This window comes from Vulpes lagopus, chromosome 18 (assembly GCF_018345385.1).
Source record: "Vulpes lagopus strain Blue_001 chromosome 18, ASM1834538v1, whole genome shotgun sequence".
Taxonomy (NCBI): domain Eukaryota; kingdom Metazoa; phylum Chordata; class Mammalia; order Carnivora; family Canidae; genus Vulpes; species Vulpes lagopus.
In genome coordinates, this window is record NC_054841.1 from 4,729,422 (window position 1) to 4,750,113 (window position 20,692).

The window sequence follows — 20,692 nt, forward strand, 5'->3', positions numbered from 1 at the left end:
TGATGTGGACCAACTGAAGGGGGGAAGGGGTGTGTCTCTGGAGGGCAGGTCACTGAGCACGGCCCTCCCGCCCTGCCCACTCCAAGGCTGAAGAAGGCATCAAGCTCTGCTACTCAGGAACGTACGCAAACCAGCTTCCACAGGCGGCTTGCAAGCTCTCTGCTTTCTTACTCCTTGGGGTCTGGAGTGGTTGACTTATTGCAGATATTCTGGGAAAGGTGAGTCAAGGGATCCTCAAAGTACTCTGCCCCTCCTGAGAAGCAGGACCAGAATATCTGGGTGCAGAGACCCCTCCCTGGTCAACAATCTCATTATAAACAGGCAATGAGAGGTATAGGGTTGAAAGCAACATTATAGGACCTAGACGACATTTTATCTTAAAATTAAATCATGTCTTTTTTTTTTAAAGTCATACTTAGAAATTCCCAAGATATCAAAAAATTTATCATGCATCTATTTTATTCAGTACATTAGCCAAGGAAGAGTGCGTGATGAGAATGTTCTGGAAGGGAGGGTCGATGAATTGAAAAAGTTAAAGTGTTATTTCATGTGTTTTGCAGCATCCACTGAGCAAATGTAGAGGGGAACGGCATCTGCTGGGGAGCACTCCCGTCCCTGGGCATGGACACCAGGTGCCTGGTGGTTGGCCCGCTCTTGCCCAGAGGCCGCGGTCTGCTTGGACTCAGTGGATGCCTTGCTTCGGCCAGCCTAGCTCTTTGGCATATGCCCCCTTGCAGCTCCTGATCTCATAATCGTGCTCCAGACACTTGTTGAGGTTCGGCACCCCGGATCTCCAGCCGATGAAGCCCTGGGTCGTCTTCGGGACTGGAGGGGACGGAAGGACCTGGAGCGGAAAGGCATGAGGGTTAGCCACCTGGAGCCTACAGTGACGTGAGGCATGTCCACGGATGCCTCAGGATCGGCATGTGAGGCCTGATGGGGAAAAGACAGAGAAGAACAATATCCTTAAGCAGAGCGCACCCAAGGTGAGCACCCTCCAATCAGCGGGATGCTGAGACTTCTCCCCGTGAAAGTCGTGAACACCAAATACCTTTCTTTTTTTTTCTTTCTTTCTTTCTTTCTTTCTTTCTTTCTTTCTTTCTTTCTTTCTTTCTTTCTTTCTTTCTTTCTTTCTTTCTTTCCTCTCTTTCTTTCCTTCTTTCAAAATTTTATTTATTTATTCATGAGAGGCACACAGAGAGAAAGGCAGAGACACAGGCAGAGAAAGAAGCAGGCTCCCCATGGGGAGCCCAATGCAGGACTCGATCCCAGGACCCTGGGATCATGACCTGAGCCGAAGGTAGATGCTCAACCCCTGAGGCACCCAGGTGCCCCCCAAATACGTTTCTTTATGTGGTCACACTTACTACATTAATTCATGACCTCCACTAAAATATTTTTCACTTGACAAATGAGCAAAAAGCGGGGAAAAAGGTGTAGAAATATCAAATGCAACAGTTCACATGGGCCTTTACAAAATATATAACAATATTGTCAGATGGTATCCTGGCGGTTATAAATCTGCTGGTTCTGATCAGAAGGCTTTATGATACGTGTGTATACACACCCACGCATGCCCCAAACTGTAGAGACCACAGGAATGAAAGCAATGGAATTTAATTAAAAACCAAAGGGTTTTCATCTCTGTCTGAGATGAAAAAACACAGTTTCATCTGTCAATTCCTTGGGAAGACTTGAAATATGTGGGAAACGAGGGCAGACGTTCCGGCCGCATCCCGCCCCCCTTCCTTTGGAAATGATGTTCCGTTCTGCTTTTATGGGGTGACTTGAATGAAGACAACATGAGGAATATTTGATTTGAATGAAGACATCACAGGAGACCTGAGACAGCAGTTTCAGATGCTTGGGGTGGTGCGTTCGGCGCTCAGCGCAAGGGATTGGTGCGTGAGGTACAGGGGGTGGTCCTGGCGGGCTGGCTGCCGCTGGCACCCACGGCCCCCAAACAGATGTTCTTGATGAAGAGCTAAAATTAATCTCCTGAGAGGCCACATTCAGGGAAGGTGGTCAGCAGGTGCCGGAGGGGCCAGAGCTTCCTCGGCTGTCCAGACGGGCCCTTGGGACACCCAGACTAGCTTTCACGTCTCCCTCCAACTCGTAAGGGAGATGCAATCAAAATCCACCCTGGGAGGCCACCTTTCATCCACCAGGTTGGCAGGGAGATGAAAACACTGCTGTTAACCAGAGTGCGGTCGCAGGGCAGGTGGGCTCACTGTCCGTGAAGGGCACTAGCGCAATTATGTACGAAAAATGAAAATGCAAACATCCTTTTTGACCTGACAGGTATTCCTAGGCACCTGTCCTAAGACATCCTAATATCTGCGCACATGCACAGCAGGGTTGTTGGTGTGGGGGTTCGCTGCAGCCCCGGGGGAAGAGCAGATCACTGGGCTCAGCCTACGTGTCACCTGCAGGGGACTTGCTCAGTGGATACCGCACAGCAGTGTAACAGGGCGAGGCAGGTGCCTATGTTCTGAGGTGGGACACTTTGAACATACGCTGCTCGGAGATAAAAGGTGCAGGAGACAGAAAATATGGTTTAATTAGTGCGACAAGAAAAAAGAAAGGCTAAAGATCCACGCACACACGCTTGCATATGCATGTCCGGTGTCTGGCCACAACGGCTCCCGAGGGTCCGAGCACTCCTTTTGGGGTATAGGACATCCGTTAACAATTAATGGGTTTTTAAAAGACTCTAGCCTTCCGAAGAAGGGACGGGAAGGAGGAAGAAGGGGACCATTTCTTCAGCGAGGAGGGAGGTTCAGAAGGAAGTGGGCAAAGCACCTTTCTCACCCGGATGAAGGTCCGTGACCCCCAGGCCCTCTGCTTCAGTTTCTCAAGGACAAAATGGGTTTGGCGGTGATTATATCTACCTTCGAGGGTTGTTGTGAAAATAAGATTTCCAGGTAAAGCCCTTAGTATGGCGAGCAGCCAAGACATGGTAAGAGCTAGCGTTTTTTTGTTTTTTGTTTTTTTTGGGGGGGGGCGTGGAATAGAAAGACATAGCAAAACATCTGGAAGGAGCGGCCCAAGATGTTAACCACGGGTCAGGATGTGTATGGATATTTTAATGTCTTATTTTTGCTGTATTTCTAAAATAGCAGTGAATCTGTGTTGCAGTATAACCAGGGGTCGCTCTCAGCGTACCTCAGGGGACTGTGCACCCATCCAGCCACCAGCCGTGACGCACCACGCACTCACCTTGTGCCAGCTGCTGTGTCAGACCCGAGCGCCTCAGGAGAAGAGACGCCACAGAGCCTACTCCTCCCACCCCTGGCCACCTTCCGTGGGCGTTCGCATCCCTTCTTCCCACCAGGACACAGAACTGCTTTCTCCGAGGCCTGGCAGAGAGCAGAATCCAGGACCAAAATGACGGACCCGCGGAGGGAGGCCTGGGATGTACCCAGCTCAGCACTTTCTAGAGGCGTCTGACCCGCGTCCACGGCTGACCGGTCTCAGTGGGAAGACGTCCTAAGTCTTCTCCCCTCCGGGATCGCCCCATTACTCACTCAGCAAGCGCAGTGGTCTTTGAAAAAGGCAACCGGCACCATGCCGCAGCCCTGCTTCCCCTTGCAGAATGGGCCCCGCGCCTTGCTCTGGCCTCCGAGGTCCAGTGGGATCCGGCCCTGCCCGCTTCTCCGTCCACATCACTTCCCTCCCGCCCCGCCCCGCCCCGCCTCACCCACCTCCAACCTCACGGCATCTCTTGCTGCTCCTGCAACATACCGAGCTTTGCTCTGCCTCAGGGCCTTTGTGCATGCTCTTCCCTTTGGCGGGAAAACCTTTCGAGGGCTGGCTCCTTATCACCCTCAGTCCCCAGCCCAGTGGGCGCTGCGCCATCTCCTGTTACCCTCCAAAGCCTCACCTGCCTCTTGCCTCCGTGGCATCTAGCACAGCAAATAGCAGTTTTGTGGAGGGGCACTTGGGTGACTCAGTGGGTTAAGTGTCTGCCTTGGGCTCAGGTCATGATCCCAGAGTCCTGGGATCGAACGCTGTGTCGGGCTCCCCGCTCAGCGAGGAGCCTGCTTCTCCCTCTCCCTCTCTGCCTCTCTCCCCCACTCAAGCGCGCTCTCTCTAATAAGTAAAATCTTAAAAAAACTTTTTTGTTGAATTTCTTGTTTTACGGTGGCCTCCCCACCTCCTTGCCCCCAAGGCAGCCTCGTGGGCTGGAGTCTTGTCTTCCTGTTCGCCACTGTGGCCCCCGCTGAGCGCCTGGCCCCACCACAGCTAGCGGTCACTAGTACTCTCTGAAAGTACCAGGTGACATTCCAAATCCTTGCCACTGCCTGCAGTAGGTGCTTCCGTGAGTCCCCTGATCGGGGGGGGGGGGGGGGGGGGCGGAAGGAACCACAGGGCAATCGAGCCCCTCGTGAGACCACACAGGAGGTGTGCAGCCGAGCAGGCCTCTGGGGTCTGACTCCAGAGCTCAGGCCTCTGCCCGCCCTGTCTTACTGCCCGGTCCCTGCCAGTGTCTGCTGACGCTGGTCCCTCATGCCATTGGCTGCCTTCTGCTTCTGCAGAGCCGGCCACGGTGGCTCCTGCTGGCGTGGGTACGAGTGACCTGATGTGCCCCCACCTGTGGGCTGCAAAGGACGTGGAGTGGAACCTGGCGTCCCCATGAGCCGGGGGCTGCTGTGGTCTTACCTTTGGCGGTTGGCTTTGTGCGCCCCGAGTGAACACACTTATTTCTTAACTTAGGAAAACAAGTGTTCAAAAGGACTTTGCGCACCTTGATGTACTTCTCCACTGGGGTCACTGGCCGGATGCGGAACCGCTGGGGAAGCTCGATTTTGGGCTTTAGGGTGGGGGGTTCCTCTTCACCCTTGAGCAGCTGCAAACACAACCCCCAGAGATGGGAAGCCTCAGCGGAGGGTAGTGGGAGCTCCCCCCAGAACCCGCATTTTGCAGATGACCAAAGCCACGCTCAGAATCGTCGGTGGTTTGGTTCAATCACACGGTTCGGAAGCGGCCGCTCAGCATCCAGATAAGCGATTAACCGCCGCATCCCTACCACCTTTAGCAACCTGCTAATTTATCCTCCCGAGTCATAATTCGAGAAAACTTCACAGGTTACTGACTCAAATAAAAGATTGCCAACAAGCTTCCAGGACCGATCTTTAAAATATTAGAGGAGAGCCCCCATCCTCCCACCCCCTTTTAATTTTTAAAGCAATTTCAAACTCTTTGAAATCTCAATTTAATTACATATAAGGAATATTAATATAGACTCTTTTTATGCATTTTATATTAATAAGGACTCATTTTATGCATAACATTTCAAGTTGTATAACTGTAAGTATTAAAAAAATCCTCATTAAGAATGGCATAATTTCAAAGCTAGTGGGATGGGGTGAATTACAAATGGGGTTACGCTGCCTTGAATCATGAACGTTTTGAATTATGCGACTCTTCTGTGGGTCTGCATCCCTCCAAAGAAATGTGGCTTCCAGGCGTCGTGTCCTGGGGGGTAGTTTGGAAGATTGGAGCCTGGTGGCCACTGTCCTACCGAAGCCCACGCAGGCATTTGGTATCTGTATGGTGTTTTATAAATCTGAGCCACTATTCTGGACTTGGATTTCATTTAAACATGTGGAATTCTGGGCTCCCTTAAACAATGGGAATATGCAGTTGTCTTCTCTGTATAGCAGCCCTCAGCTGGGGTGATGGAGCTCCCCCTGCCTGGGGCCGGGGGTCTCTGCTGGCATCTGTACTGCTCCCTATTCATTACCCCTGGTCTGTCCTTGTTACCTAGCTGGCTTAGGAAAAGACCAAGAATATTTTCCCAGTGATCCCTCATATATTCACCCGGCTTCTACTTCCCATCCCATCTGGACTTCAACATTGCCCGGCGAGGCAGCAGAGGACTCTCATCCTTTTTACAGATGGGCTGTCTGAGGCCACATGGCCCTGGAATCAGACACATCAGCTTCTCCTCTGTTAGCTGTATGACTTTGCAAGTCTCTGAGCTCAAGTTCCTAATTTATAAAATGGGCATAAGACAGCGCCCTCCTCTGCCCAAGAGTCGTGGGGATTAAATGAGCTATTTCAGAGGAGGCGTCTGGAGGATGTCTGGCATGTAGTAGATGCTCAATAAATTCACGAAAGGAAGGGACCTATAGGTTTCAGAGTTAGAGTCTTCATACACAACGCTCTCTTTAACTTTATTCTTGCAAAGTATACACTTCCTAACCATGTATTCCTTGAAATGATCACTTCTATAACCTCTGGGCTCATCAGATCTTAACTCACCTCCTCGACAGGGGTTGTTAAAAATCCCCAGTTCTGAGCCCAGTTTTGCCGTGCTTCGCCTTCAGCCTTCAGGCGGTATTTCCTGAAAAGGAAAGTTCAAGAGGGGTTAAAGTAGCAAACCCTAAAAGGGTCCACTGGGGAAAAGGTTACATCTTGTAATGTACGTGGACTGGATGATGACTGTACCAGAGAGGAAGCCAGGTGTCAGAGGGAGCATGAGTCCCTGTTGCTGGGGACTGGAAGAGAGACACAGTCTAAAGAACCAAAGGCGCTGGTTGAGTGGTGCCTTGGGGAGAAGATGGGCCCTGAGGCTGGCTCTGCCTGAGGGGCCACCTAGGGCATCTAGGGACTAGACTCCTCACTTTGGTGCGCTGAGTGAGACATGTGGGGTGCAAAATGTAAGGGGCTGCTCTCACTCCCGGGTTCCTACAAGTACAAAGCCAGCATTTGCATGACCTTGAGAGTGAGCCCTTCTGAAATACTGCCCACCCGGTGCCCCACTTGCCCCGTCCTAATCTTGGCCCTGCTTTTGCTATATATATAATATATATAAATATAATTTGCTATAATTATAATATATATTATATAGAATATAAATACAATTTATATATTAATGGCCTACTAGTTGAGAGCTGGTGTGTCAAAATTTTGATTTTCAAGCTTCTTTTCCTATTTTGGAATCAATGCCTGCCCCCCCTCCCATCCCCCAGTGTCTCAACAGTTTTGGAGGCCCCAGAATAAGCTTTTTCTCCCACCCCCTGCCCCGGACACTGAGCATCTTAAGCAGAGTATAGTCTAATGGAGATGTAAAATGAGCCTCAAATATGAGCCACGTACATAATTAAAAATTTTCTAGCAGCCACACACACAAAAAAGTTTTTAAAGTGAAAGTAAGCAGATGAGGGGAATCTCTGGGTGGCTCAGTGGTTTAGCACCTGCCTTTGGCCCAGGGTGCGATCCTGGAGTCCCGGGTTCGAGTCCCACGTCGGGCTCCCTGCATGGAGCCTGCTTCTCCCTCTGCCTCTCTCTCTCTCTCTCTGTGTGTGTCTATCATGAATAAATAAATAAAATCTTAAAAATAAAGTAAGCAGATGAAGTTAATTTTAATATTACTTTTTTTTCATGTGTGAAATCTTCAAAATCTGGTGTGTGTTTTACATTTACAGTTAATTCCAATTTGGACCAGTCACATTTTTGGGGCTCAGAAGCCACTTTGGACCTTGGGCAGAAGAACAGTCTAAAGGTTGAGCCAGCTATCTTCACATAGGAGGGGCCATCTGATTTGGGTCTCGGAGGGTGAGTATGAGTTTGTCTGGTGGAGAAGGGAGAAAGGGGCACTTTATTTTGTTTGTTTATTTATTCATTCATTCATTCATGAGAATAAATAGACACAGAACCTCAGGCAGAGGGAGAAGCAGGCTTCCTGTGGGACTTGATCCCTGGACCCCGGGATCATGACCTGAGCCAAAGGCACATGCTCAACCGTTGAGCCCCCATGCGCCCCTGGAAGGGGATAGAACATGCCTATTATGGTGACCTTATAGGATCCAAGTAGGAGGTATTTGGATAAAGATAAAGATTAAAGAAATTACTAGTCGTGTATTTTATGCCAAATGATACTGGCTTTCCATGGACAAGAGTGATATAAAGTTTCCTATAAAAATAAATTTGAGTGAAACAAAACCAGTTTAAAGAAAATATGAAGAGATTAACACAGCTTTTCCAAGGAGATGGTAAAAATCAGAGAGATGGCAAATAAGATAACTCAAGTTTAAGAGGTAAGTGGTTATGCTTTATTGTTACTAAACTTTACTTCCTTGCATCTACATGAATAAGCTCTCATATTGGTTGAAACTTCAAAGAAATAGTATACTTAGCAATTTAATAGAATGTCACATAAAAACATCCATTACAAATGTCTGCTCAACATAATTCTTTTAGAAAATGGATTTTTAAAAGATTTCTTATTATTTAAAAAAGGAGAATCAAGAGAAATGTAGGGAGCATATTCATCTCTCATTCAAACTGAATAAATATTAAGATTTTTGTTTTCTTTTTTTTTATAAAAAATCCGGCAAATCTTAAAAATAACATGTTAGTCGGCTCTTAATAAGCAAAGCTTTGCAGATGGTTGTAAACCCAGATGCAGTATCTTTCATCTCTAGCGGTGCGCCTGGGAGAGGGGGAAAGGCGCTCGGGTGGCGCTCAGGTCCCCAGCGGAGCCCCGGCCCCCTCCAGCGCGCAGGGCCGCCCGCCCCCGGGACTTGGAGGGGACGCTGAGGCCGCCAGGTGTGTGCACCTGAGGCGGGACCCGCCGGCCCACCGGGGCGCGGATGCTGGGCGTTACCAGATCTCGTCCTGCGCCACGAGGTTCATGCGCTCGGCCGCAGCCGTGCTGAGAGGTTTCTGGGCCATCGGGCTCAGGTCTGCGGCGCCCCGGGCGCCCCCCCAGCTCCTGCTCCGCGTCCCGCGTCGCCGGGGAGACCGGTTGCCTAGCAACGGGGACTCGGAGGCGGAGGCTGCGCTGCACCTGGCGCTCCCGCTGCCCGCGCTGCCGCCGCCCCTCGCCCACCGCCTCCTACCTGCCCCTTGTGCCTACACCTCATCCCTCGCCCACCCCCCGCCTGCCCCCCGCTGCCCGCTGAGCCCCTCGCCCACCTTCCTCCCACCTGCCCGTTGTGCCTACACCTCATCCCTCGCCCACCCCTCCACCTGCCCCCCCGCTGCCCGCCGAGCCCCTCGCCCACTGCCCTCCCACCTGCCCCTTGTCCCGCCCTGAGCCCCTCGCCCACCCCCCTCCCACCTGCCTCCCATTGCCCCCCCACCCCTCGCCCACCTCCCTCCCACCTGCCCGTTGTGCCTGCACCTTGTCCCTCGCCCAACCCCCCACCTGCTCCTCGCTGCCCACCCAGCCCCTCGCCCACTGCCCTCCCACCTGCCCGTTGTGCCTGCCCCTCGTCCCTCGCCCACCCCTCCACCAGCCCCCTGCTGCCCACCTGCCTCCCACCTGCCCTGTTGTCCCACCCTGAGCCCCTTGCCCACCCCCCTCCCACCTGCCCCCCGAGCCCCTCGCCCACCCCCCTCCCACCTGCCCCTTGTGCCTACACCTCATCCCTCGCCCACCCCCCCACCTGCCCCCCCGCTGCCCACCGAGCCCCTCGCCCACTGCCCTCCCACCTGCCCCTCACTGCCCCCCTCCCCCTCGCCCACCTCCCTCCCACCTGCCGGTTGTGCCTGCCCCTCACCCCCTCGCCCACCCCCCCACCTGCCCCCTGCTGCCCACCTGCCTCCCACCTACCTGTTGTTTTGCCCCTCCTGCCCACTGCCCTCCTACCTGCCCCGTTGTGCCCACCCTGAGCCCCTCGCCCACCCCCCTCCCAACTGCTTGGCCCTCGTGGCAGCAGCCAACCTCCAGTGCCGGAAACCCTGCAGAAACCTCAACACCTGGCATCCACATCCCTTTAAGGTTTAGGCCTACATGTGAGGCAAGTGTGCACCCCAGCGAGTGTACGGATCCCGAGTATACCAAGCTTAGTGAATTCTGTCCCAGAGGACACACCCCTGTAGCCACCACCTGGGCTATGAAATCCGGAGGCAGATCACTGCTCGTTGCCACTCCCGGAAAGTGTTTCATCCTGCTGCCCTGGCTTCGGGCCTGAGTGTTTGGCCACCGCAGAGCTGCCCCGAGTTCTCCTGCATGTGCCCTTGGGAGAACTTATGCAGGCATTTCTGTTGACATTCACTCTCTGTAACAATCCCCCGATGAATCTCGCACCTGTCCACCGTGTGCCGATCTGGCCAGCCCACCAGCTTGCTCAGCCATGCGCTGACCCGCAGACCCCACACTCTCCTTCATGCCCATCACCACCAACCCCTCACAATTGGGGCGCTCAATCTGTTTGTTGATTGACTCATTGACACCACCCCCGCCAAAGCTTCCACCACTGCACGTTGTCATAGGTCTGGAACTGGAAGATGGGTCTAAGAGACAGCATTGAGTGGACTGACAGCTCTGGGGCATGGGGACCTTTCTCTGCCTGGGGAGCCATGAGATCCACCCGTGTGCGGGGCCTCCTGGGACCAAGCAAGTGGAGGCAGCATGCTTCCTACAGGTCGCCTCCCAGATAATTAACCAAGGCCATTCGGAGAGGGCATGGGTGTTTTATCTTCCAGTTGGGTATCCGTGATTTTCCCAGGTATGTCTCCCTACCTGCCTTTACCTGACTTCCTTCCTCCCTCGTCAACAGATTTGTGCATTTATGGGGCTGTCCGGAGGATGTATTTTCTTATAACAATGCTCCCCGTACCCAAGGCATGCAATGCTTTTCTTGGCTGTTGGAAGTGCTGAGTAGAGGCCCCAAATGGGGGTGATCCCTTTTGCCCACTCAACCATAATAGTGAAGGAGCAGACGGGGCTGGAATGAGGGTGAATAGGTTATTTTATGAGTGTGGAACACACTGTACCCATGGCCGAGCAAGCAGGTGGGCTGGCCAGATCGGCACATGGTGGACAGGTGTCCAGGTGGGCCCAGGGCTTGCTTTCTGGCCTTATCTGTGAGGTTGCTGTTCTTACAACAGAGGGTGGGTTATCTGGAAAGAGGTGTGAATAGTGGATGGCGGGGGAGACGAGGATCCCTCATGCAGGAGGGCAAAATCTGCTTCCCCCTTGAGAAGCTTCTGAGACGATTTTGTTAATTAAGAATAAATTCATTTGCTGTCTATATATGCTGGGCACTGAGGGTTCGTTCATTCTACAAATGTTTGCTGAGCACCTCTGATGTGCCTTCAGATCCAGGAAGGAACAAGACAGGCTAAGTTGCTGCCTCTGCCCTGGGGGAGGGGCCGGCATGTCTACAGGCAGGACAGACAGGGAAGCAAGTGAGTAGAGGCACACATGTGCTCAGGCGAGGGAGTGATGCGTGTGCAAAGAAGGTGACACCAGGAAGGAGGCTCAAGATACGGAAGAGATTAATGTGAGTGGGTGGTCTGGAAAGACCTCTCCGAGGGTCATTTGATCACAGATCTGATGAGGGAGGGACCCTGCAACGTTTCACGGAGGAGGGAGGCTCAGGTCGTGAGCTGGAACCAGCCTGGGCCGTCTGGAGGAGGCTGGTGCCGCTGGAGGCCTCCCTGGAAGTGTGGCGGGCACAGAAGTAAGAAAGCAAGTGCAGCACCTTCAGGGAGTCAGTCGAGTAGGGGCACAGACGTGAATGTCACCAGATGAGCGTGCCTCGTTTTGTCATGCTGGATGACGTAACAGTAGGATGATGCGATTCAGAGCGTGTCCCTGATGAGGCAGGGAGGTGCAGGGGAGGTGAGGAGTGACTTGGGCCTTGAAGGATGAGCTAGAGTTTGCCCCTCCGGCCCCATCTGCTCAGAGATATCTGCAGGAGGCACCTGGGGAGGGGGCCAGGGTGAGAGGTGGGGAGAGTCTTGAGGTTGGAAGCATGGGCTTTGGAACTGGATGTGGCCTCCAGCCCTGGCTCTGCTGTGAGTCCCATCTCGGTGACCTTGGGCAAGTTGGCTAACCTTTCTGGGCCTGTGTCCTTGTCTGTCATATGAACATTTAGGGATTGTAGGAGGGGGAGCAAATGTAAAGGGCTCCAGGTGGTGCCGGAGCTGTTGGCATCACGAGTAATGGAGAGTGTCACCTGAGGGATAGCACGTCGGTTGTCTCAGCCCGAGACACAGTGGGTTTGGGGGGCAGTGCAGGGAGATGGAAGCAGGGCTTTGAGTGGAACTAGGGGTTACTTCTTGAGGATGTCAGTTTTGAAGAAGCCGCTGAGGATGGCTGCTGGGCTGGCCTGGAGGGCAGGATCCCTTCTTTCCTGAGAGGCAAGAGAGCACTCAGCTGGGGCGGCTCCTTGGGCCGTCCTGAGGCCTGGTAACCATCCTGGTGCCAGCATTTGCCACATTCTCCAATTTCTTGGAGGAGGGATTCCTTGTGGTCATTTTGTGGAGGGGAAAACTGGCTCAAACAATCAGTGGGAGAAAAAGGATTTTTATTTTAGGATTTTAGTTTATTTATTCATGAGAGACACACAGAGAGAGGCAGAGACACAGGCAGAGGGAGAAGCAGACTCCCTGATGCGGGACTTGATCCCAGGACCCCGGGATCACACCTTGAACCAAAGGCAGATGCTCAACCACTGAGCCACCCAGGTGTCCCGGGAAAAAAGGATTTTGAAACAAACTTCAAAGCCTCCCAGGAACTCTGGGTTGGGGGTGGGGACAGCTCTTCCTCCCTAGGGACAGGGCCTGCAGGAGGATGGGCATCCACATAGCCTGGTCTTCCTCTCTCTTTGGACCAGTCAGGATGCTCTTGTGTCTCTGGATGATTTTCAAGTGGCTGAGCTGGGCTGGGGGGGTCCAGTCTAAGCCGCAAGTGATCGTGGGGAAGAAGCCCGGCTCTGGCTTTTCCGAGGTGATGCCCGACCAGGCCGGTTCCCCCGTCGGCGGGTCTTACGAGGGGGTATCGGGCCCCGCGGAGCTTCGGGCTGCAAGTGCTGTCAGGCGGCTGAAGCTGGCGCAGGGCCCAGATGGTGCGGAGGCCCCGAGCTGCCACCTGCCCGGCTCTCCCTGAAGAAGCCTTCCTGAGCGACAGGCTCGGGACTCGCTTCAGACAGAGCCCGGGCTCCCTGTCCTGTCAGGGCGTGGGCGATCAGTCTTCAGTCAGCGCGGCCTCCGCAAGTCTCCACCGTTCGGCTGCCGATTCAGCAAATGCAGGGCGTCCAGTGAGATTTGAATTTCACAGAGCGTACTTATAGCACCAAAGTATACTTATACCAAGAAATTCGGAGTTGTTTACCTGAAGTTAAACCTCGCTGGGCATCCCGTATCCTATCTGACCATCCCACCCTCAGCAAATTTCTTCACAGGTCGGTGTACCATACTCTGCAAATGAGTACATTTGCATATAGGAAATCCTATTTATTTTTGATTTCTGGTGGTCGGGTGTTATTTTATTTTTTAAAGATTTTATTTATTTATTCATGAGAGACACAGAGACAGAGAGGCAGAGACACAGGCAGAGGGAGAAGCAGGCTCCCTGCGGGGAGCCCGATGTGGGACTCGATCCCAGGACCCCGGGATCATACCCTGAGCCGAAGGCAGATGCTCCACCGCTGAGCCACCCAGGAGCCCCTGGTTGTCGGGTTTTAATTTGTCCCGTAGGTATCCTTCTCCTCCTCCTTCAGTTCTGGGGGTGGAAGCCTCTTCCCTATGATATTTGAAACAAGACATTTAGGGACCTCTGACCGACACCTTTTCTCTACCTGCTAATTGAATTTTATTCTTTCAGAAAAAGTGTTATTCAGCATAGACTTCAAATGGGAAGAGCAGGGACTGCCATCCTTGCTGATTATACATGGGGGACGAAGGAAATATTTACAGCTTGCGGAAGGTTTGCCGTGTTCCTGCATATTAATATTTTTGGCCCTCTCTCAGCATTCTGGGACAGTTTATTTTTTTATTTTTTATTTTTTTTCCCATCTTGCTGTTGCTTTATAAAACATTTCAACAACTGGAGCCAACTGCTTCTTTTTAGTTTCTAAGCTTAAACAGTTTTCTTTTTTATTGCATGATTTTTTTTTTTTTTAACCAAAGAATACTTTGTGCAGCCAACGTCCCCGCCAGCCGGCGTGCCTTTTTCGCAGCACGGGTGATTATTACCCCCACTGCACAATAAAGACGCCAGTGCTTGAGCTGCAAGTGCCAATTTGCAGGGAAGGTATTTGATGGCTTCACAAGAGTTTAAGGAACTCAAAAGTTCTAGTCTTCACATCCCCCCCCTATGCTAGCTCCAGCTCCGGTCACAGCCAAAGGACTCTTCTACTTTAGAAATCCTCTTACTGCACACGCCTAACGTAACAATTTACATCACTCCGTGGGGCTTCCTGAGAAAGAACAGAGCTGCATCCTCCCTCCCCACCCCACCTCCCCGATGTGCTAGTTCTCCGCCTGTCCCCTGGCCCAGGGTGCATTTTGTCTCCCTTTCCCTCTCTCCTGCTCCTTCCTTCCCAGCCCCTCCTGTGCCAGCTCTCAGGATGTGAGGAAAGCCCAGCCCCTGTGTAAAAGGTCCATTCGATGCCAGGGAAAAGGACCGGCTTTGGTTTCTTTTGCAATCTCAGGTGGTACGTGGCCCCCAAGCCCCTCCTTCCCCGGGGCGGCTGCCAGAGTGGAGACCACAGGGTGCGCGCGGCCCTCACACTGGGCCTTGCAGGGAAGTGTCCGTGCGCTTGGACGAGTCTGCTTCCAAGTGCCTGTGCTCTGAGGACGCAGGTGTTGCCCCTGCAAGGGTGTAGGGGTGCTTCTGAGTCCCAGAGAGCAAACTGAACCCAAGTGGGGTCATCGCCTGCGACCTGCTCTTCCAGAGGGACAGATTTCATTCCGCCGGCCTGGCAATTCGGAGGGCTTTGCTGTCCAGGCTGTGCTCGCCGCCCTGGCTCCTGCCACACGGGAGGTTTTGAAGGAAAACTGGACCACTGGGTGGGAAGGGGAGGCGGGAGATGGTTTTTATGTGCTTTTCTGTAAGCTTCTCCCGGTCAACTATTTCCTTCCCCGGGGTGCTGGGCAGGCTTCTCCGATCTCCACCGACCGAGGCCCAAGGCAGGCGACCACTTCCAAGGGCCATCCATCCGCTCACTCGTTCACTCACCCAACACACTGAGTGTCTTCTATGTGCTGGGCTCTGTGCCAGGCACTGCGGCTACCAGGGGCCAGGCAGGACCGGCCCCGGCCTCAGGGAGCTTCCAGTTCAGTAAACAAATAAACCAGGAGACTTTCCACGAGGATGCATGCGTGTCAGCCTCGTAGGGGCTGGTGTGGGGGAGGGAGTTGTCTCCGCAGGATCACCGGGGACAGTGGCATGTGAGCGATGCAGGAGGCCATCCCCGGAAGCAGCAGAGGACACCCAAGGGGACTGCGCCCGCCAGCCGGCCTTGCAGGGGAATTTAGACTTTATTTCAGGTTCCATGGGCGGTGCCCAGCGCATGTGGGTAGCTCTGTCCAGCCCAACACACAGGCTGCGGCCTTGGGTCCCCGGGTCCCCACAGTCCCCCGGGGCAATGCTCTCTGATGTTCTCTTTGCTGCTTTTCAGGTTTGGTTCAGGGCTGAGACCTCATGAGAGAGAAGAGGAAGGCTGTGTCCTGAAATCTTTTGCAGACTATCCCCTTCCGCGCTTGGAGTGGTTCTGGGGTAGCAGCTAATTACATCACCCTCCAGCCTGGCTCGGGCCTGGCCAATCGCGGGGGGCATTCTCCTGGCTGTCGTGGTCGGCCAGACGGGAGGACGTGTGACTGACGCAGAGCCAATCGGAGTCTTTCCCTGGGAGTTTATGGACAGACACCAGGTTGGGATGATAAAAGTCTCTTTTTGTCCCTAGGCTGGGATCGGGAAAGCTGAGCGCTGTCTGTGGCCAATCCCCTCTCTGCCTGCCCCTAAACGTTGCTTTCCTGGCTGTAGGGAAGAAGTCTAAATGCCACAGGAGAAACCAGCCAGTGTGTACAGAGTGGAGAGGGGAGGGAGGGAAGGGTAGGCGGGGGGGGGGGGGGTGCGAGAGAGAGAGAGAGAGAGAGAGAGAGAGAGAGAGAGAATCTGGTGATGATTTGAATGTCTGCAGCTTCCTGAGGCCAGCTCTGGCCCCGGGGTTCAAGTTATTTGAACCAATTAAAACCTACTTCAATTTTGACTGTGATGGGTTTCTACCACTCACAACAATAAGATTTCAGACCGTTTCACTCTGGAACCTCACCTAAGCCTCCCGCCCTGGGGAAAGTCGTGAGGCTGAGCAGCCTAAGATCCCTCCAGTCAAACATTCTCTGTCTTAAATATGCTTAATTCCACCTCCCCGACTGCCTGGTGGCCTCAGCTGCCTCTAGGCCTGGGTCTGTGCCACAAGCACCTGCTGAGTTAGGCCCTAGGGACACCCTGTGTTAGTCCCTAGGGACACACTGTGGTTCAGCACACCCCCGACCCCCACTGTGGCTGGGAGACAAAGTCACTTCTAGAAGGATGAGGAAGCGGCACTGAGGAGCTGCAGGTGGCTCAGGGACCAGAATGCTCATGTTGGAGCTCTGGGGACACCCTCATGTCTCCCCGGGACTCCAGTTAACACCCGGAGCTGCTCCGTGGCTGTTCTTTAAAGAACAGTCTGGGCAATCCCACGTGACCACAAATGACTACAAGGGAAGCAGAGACTACCATTGCTCTTCCCTGTCCCCACCGTGCGCCCCCAGGTTTGAGTGGGTATCTGTGGGGTATCTGCGTGTGGGGCTCCTGGTGTGGGTGGCCTTGGGTCTAAGTCTCACTCCACACCCCAGACCCAGCCAGTGGTCAGTGCTGTGCACACAGTAGGCGCTCCGCAGACACTTGTTGGGTGGGGTGAAGGCTGTCCCAGCCATCCTGCAGCTGGACGCCTCACCCAGGACACGACACGGCCCCGCTGGGAGCTAAGAAACATGGTCCCCATCGCTGTGTCATGCAGAGGCCTCTCCCTGTCATGGATGTGGAGACAGGACCTGCTGGGACTCCGCATATTTGATCTAAGAGGCAAATTGATTTTGTGGCTTCAGCTCCTTCTGCGTCCTCACTTTGGAGTCTGGGGAGACGCCTCTGAGGCTCCTATTGTTCACTTTCAGATGACTTCATACCAAATGGATTTTAAGTGAAATCTTGGGGGCTCTACAGAATGCAGAAGACTAAGCTGAGGATATGTGTGACCTCAGAGATTCGGCGGCGCTGCGATGCCCGAGGAGCCACGTCGGGCCCGGGTCCTTGAGAGCCACTTAGTGGGGATCACAGTGGCTCCCAGCTCCCAACAGCCCACCGGGGCATCGGGCAGGCCTGAGGGGGTGGTGGACGGGCCCTGTCAGGACATTGCCCAGGGGACCACTGTCTGCTGGCAGCCACCCTGTCCTTTTCTTTCCAGTGACTGCAGGGAAAGCAAGAGAGAGTCGAGGCTGCGTTCGGGAAGCACCCCAGCCCCCGAGGCTGGGCACTGGGGAGGTGAGGTCCTGGGCTCCAAGCTACAGGGTCTCCCAGACTCACCGGGGAGATGCTGGTCCTCCTGGGTGGGAGGGAGCTTGGAGCCTCCCAGGAGAAAGGGAAGCCCACTGCTGGAGACCCCCGCATCCTGTGACAACCAGAAGACCCCCAAATACCCTGCAGCCAGCTCACAGGTTGCCCTTGCTGGGGAGCCTTTCAAAGGTTTTGATCTGTGGGAAGGGACACCAGGGCCACTTTGTTTAGGTTGCTCTGGCCTGGAGAATGGGTTGGGAGATGAACTGGAAGCCAGGGGACCAGCCGGGGGGCTGTTTATGATACTTGGACAAGTGGTGACAGCGCCTGGGCCCAGAGGAGTGGCATTTGGGGTGGGGAGAAGGAGATACGGTGGGATATGGGAGGAATTAGGAGGATGTGTTAGCCAGGACTCAAACCTGAACATGTTAGACATGCCACTCAAATCAGCATCAATAACAAAAGGGAGATGTGTAGCTCCCGTATGCGGAAACTTCTGAGGGTTCAGGTAAGGCTGTATCCAGGAGTTCCAATGACACCCTCGGGACTGCTGCCCTCTACTCCTTGGCTTTGTGCACCTCCCAGCGCGCTCCTCTCAGGCAGGTTCTCTGGAGCAGGAGCTGCTCCAGCTTCCAGGTTGGGTGCTGGGTCCTTCTTTCCCCATTGTTCCCCCACAATCTCTGGATTCTCTCTGACCCCACTGGGCTGTCATGGGTCATGTGCCATCTGTCACAGGAATCACCATGGCCGGCAACAGGAGGAGCTGATTGATGGGCTGGGGCCGTGTGTCCACTCCAACACCTGGATGGACAGGGAGGACAGGTTCACCTTGACCTCACCTTGTTTCCAGGAGAGATGGTCGAGGTGTGGGGGAGGGGGGCCAACGCTGGCAAACCTCCACCAACAGGGTGGGGGGCCCAGTGGGCACGGGGAGGAATGGATGTTACGGGTGGCCCTGAGCATCACGCTCAGGTATAAGCTGGGTGCCATGCACTGAGCCTGCCAACAAGGGGGCGCGAGGCAATGACATGTGGACAAAATCAAACCAGAATAACTGTCTGGCTCTGCCCGACGTCCGTGTTCCTGATTCATAGATTTGTGATGATCCGGCCTTTGTGTGCCTATAACTCAGCTGTCATTTCCACTTTATCTCTTACTTAAGATCTTGTCACACTGCTATGTGTTCACTGCTTCTTGTTCAGGGAAAAAGGATGAGCCAGAGCAATTTTGCTTTTTATCTCCTGGGACAATCGGCTTATCACGCTGACGATAATCAGGATGAGTTTTACAGGAAAACAACTTTTTTTTTTTTTTGGTCCAATGAAGTAAACATTTTGATGGTAAGTTTGTTGTGTGGGGCTCCGTCAGGGCCCGAGTTCAGGAACATGTTTGGGTGTGTCAGGGCAGCTCAAGCCATGTTCTTAAATTGTGAGGCTCCCTCCCTACCCGGCGTGGGGGGCTCCAACCCACTTGCGGCCTTTTGCTGGATCTTGTAACAAAAATGTGTCTTTCCATATGCAGGTTCCTCGCTCTTTAGGATCGACATCAAGGTCTTTGGGATCGTAGGGTGTCCGTTTGTCCTTGAGGTCTCTGGGTTTGCGGTCACTTCCTGTCTCTCAGTGGCTCCCCTCTTCTGTCTATGGTTCCAAAGCAGTGAAGGGCATGGGCGTGAAGGATGCCTGGGTTCTGTTGCTCCTGAACTCTGGTCTCTAATAATAGTCACCCCCAAACCACACAGGAGCCACAGTGGGAACCGTTCCATGGAGCCAGGCAAGGGGTATGTACTTCCACGTGTGGTCTGCGTAGAATCCCGGGGGAATCAAGTCATGTCTGCCACCGACCCACGGCAGAGCATGTCCCCCACTCTGATAGCACCAGTGACGTTGCCGTTGGTGACATGGTTTTGTGAGACAACTCGCCATCTTACCTGAATGCGTCCAGGATGAGAGGGGGACACCCACGTGGCTGCAGGAGGGGTCAGGTGTTCTTGAGTGGCTCTGACCACTTGCCAGTCTCCCAGAACCTTGACCTTTAACTACAAAAGCATCAGAAATTCTTGCCATCGTCCGTTCTGGAAGCTGAAGGCTCATGACACCGTGCACCGTCTATTTTAGTCCAGTTCACACTGAAATTCATTCATTTAACAGAAGTTTGTGAGCGTCCTCTGTGCGCATGGGTAGGTGAGCAAGGCTTTGTGGTCCCTGCCATCAGGGGCCTTTCTGTAGTCCCAGGTGCTGGGAGGCCCAGGGTGGACAGTGGGGTACAGTGGGAGGAAGACCAAGCCCCCAGGAGCTCCCGGCCTGTGGGATCGCTGGACGTGTCTAGTCACCTGTGGGCCATGAAAGAGGAGTGCGGTGTCTCACCGGGGTCTCAGCCTGTCCCAACACAACATGGTCAAGGGGACATCCTGCTGTGGCCGGGTCACAGAATATGAGCCCTGGGGGGTAGTGGGGACCAGGAGGATGTCCTGACGGTAGAGAGAACCGGTGACATAGCACTGGGGTGGGAAATAGCATGTCCATGGCTCTTGACCTCATTCATCTGCCTCGCATCTCACCTGGTGGGCCCCCGCCCGCCCCTCTCACCGCCTCTCGTCTCACCTGGTGAGTCTCCACCTGGCCCCTCTCGCTGCTTCCCACCAGCAGCCAGAGTGGGCTGGGCAGCCACAAGCTGGATCATGTGCCCTCCCTGCATTAAGCCCCCAGAGCAGTGACGTGGGATGAGCGCTGGGCTGCTGAGCGAGGCTCCTCGGTGTGAATCCTTATTTACCAGCCATGCTCAGTTGAGAAGATTCCTTCATCTTGGGGGGTCACGGGGATCCCTACCTTGACAGCTGTCATGAGGAAGAAATGACTTACTGCCATATATGAAAGGCATTTGCCCTCTGCCTGGCTCGTGTTAAAGGCAATGAAAGTGTTTGCTCTTAGGGTCAGGTGGAGGTTGCTCATGGTGGGCATGGGCCCCGCCTGGGCTGACCCGTTCACCTTGACCTCACCTCCAACCTTTCACAGTCTGAGCTCCTGCCGCACTGGCTGGTTTCCATCTAGGAGATACTTCAAGCAAATTCCTGCATCTGGGCCTTTGCACTTGCCTTCTCTATGCCTGGAATGCAAGTTGCTTTTCTTCCTCTTCCCTTAGAAAGTAACCCTGTTGTCACTTCCTCCAGGAAGGCTTTCCAGACTAGCCCAGATGCTCTCCCCACGGTTTGGTAACAATTGTAGAAATGTTCTTTCCCTCAGAGTATGTTTCCATAGTGTTTTTTCACAGGTAAATTTTGCACAACACTGGATGTGCGGAGTCCAGGGCAGTGGTGGCTCTTGGTTGGCACTAGTAAATAGCTGCTGAATGCACGGATGAGGCAATGTTGAAAGCATGTCAGCCTGCTGTTCCCACCACACTCTCGTGCCA

General features: G+C 53.7%; 1 protein-coding gene across 1 annotated transcript; it reads right to left on the reverse strand.

Annotated features, from left to right (window-relative positions):
• Window positions 1–682: 682 nt before the first annotated feature.
• Window positions 683–8,682, reverse strand: C18H20orf85 (chromosome 18 C20orf85 homolog). The gene is made up of 4 exons (XM_041732310.1): window positions 8,615–8,682; window positions 6,268–6,349; window positions 4,748–4,849; window positions 683–844 (listed from the first exon to the last, which is right to left on the reverse strand). Exons 1-4 carry the CDS (start codon window positions 8,680–8,682, stop codon window positions 683–685), a joined length of 414 nt encoding a protein of 137 aa, XP_041588244.1.
• Window positions 8,683–20,692: the final 12,010 nt, after the last annotated feature.

Excerpts from the sequence above, each read along its gene's own strand:
- C18H20orf85 (XM_041732310.1), bottom strand. The coding sequence starts at position 8,682 with ATGGCCCAGAAACCTCTCAGCACGGCTGCGGCCGAGCGCATGAACCTC. Across the intron at positions 6,350-8,614 it reads GTGGCGCAGGACGAGATCTG|GAAATACCGCCTGAAGGCTG; the intron begins GTAACGCCCAGC and ends TTTCCTTTTCAG. Across the intron at positions 4,850-6,267 it reads TAACAACCCCTGTCGAGGAG|CTGCTCAAGGGTGAAGAGGA; the intron begins GTGAGTTAAGAT and ends TTGTGTTTGCAG.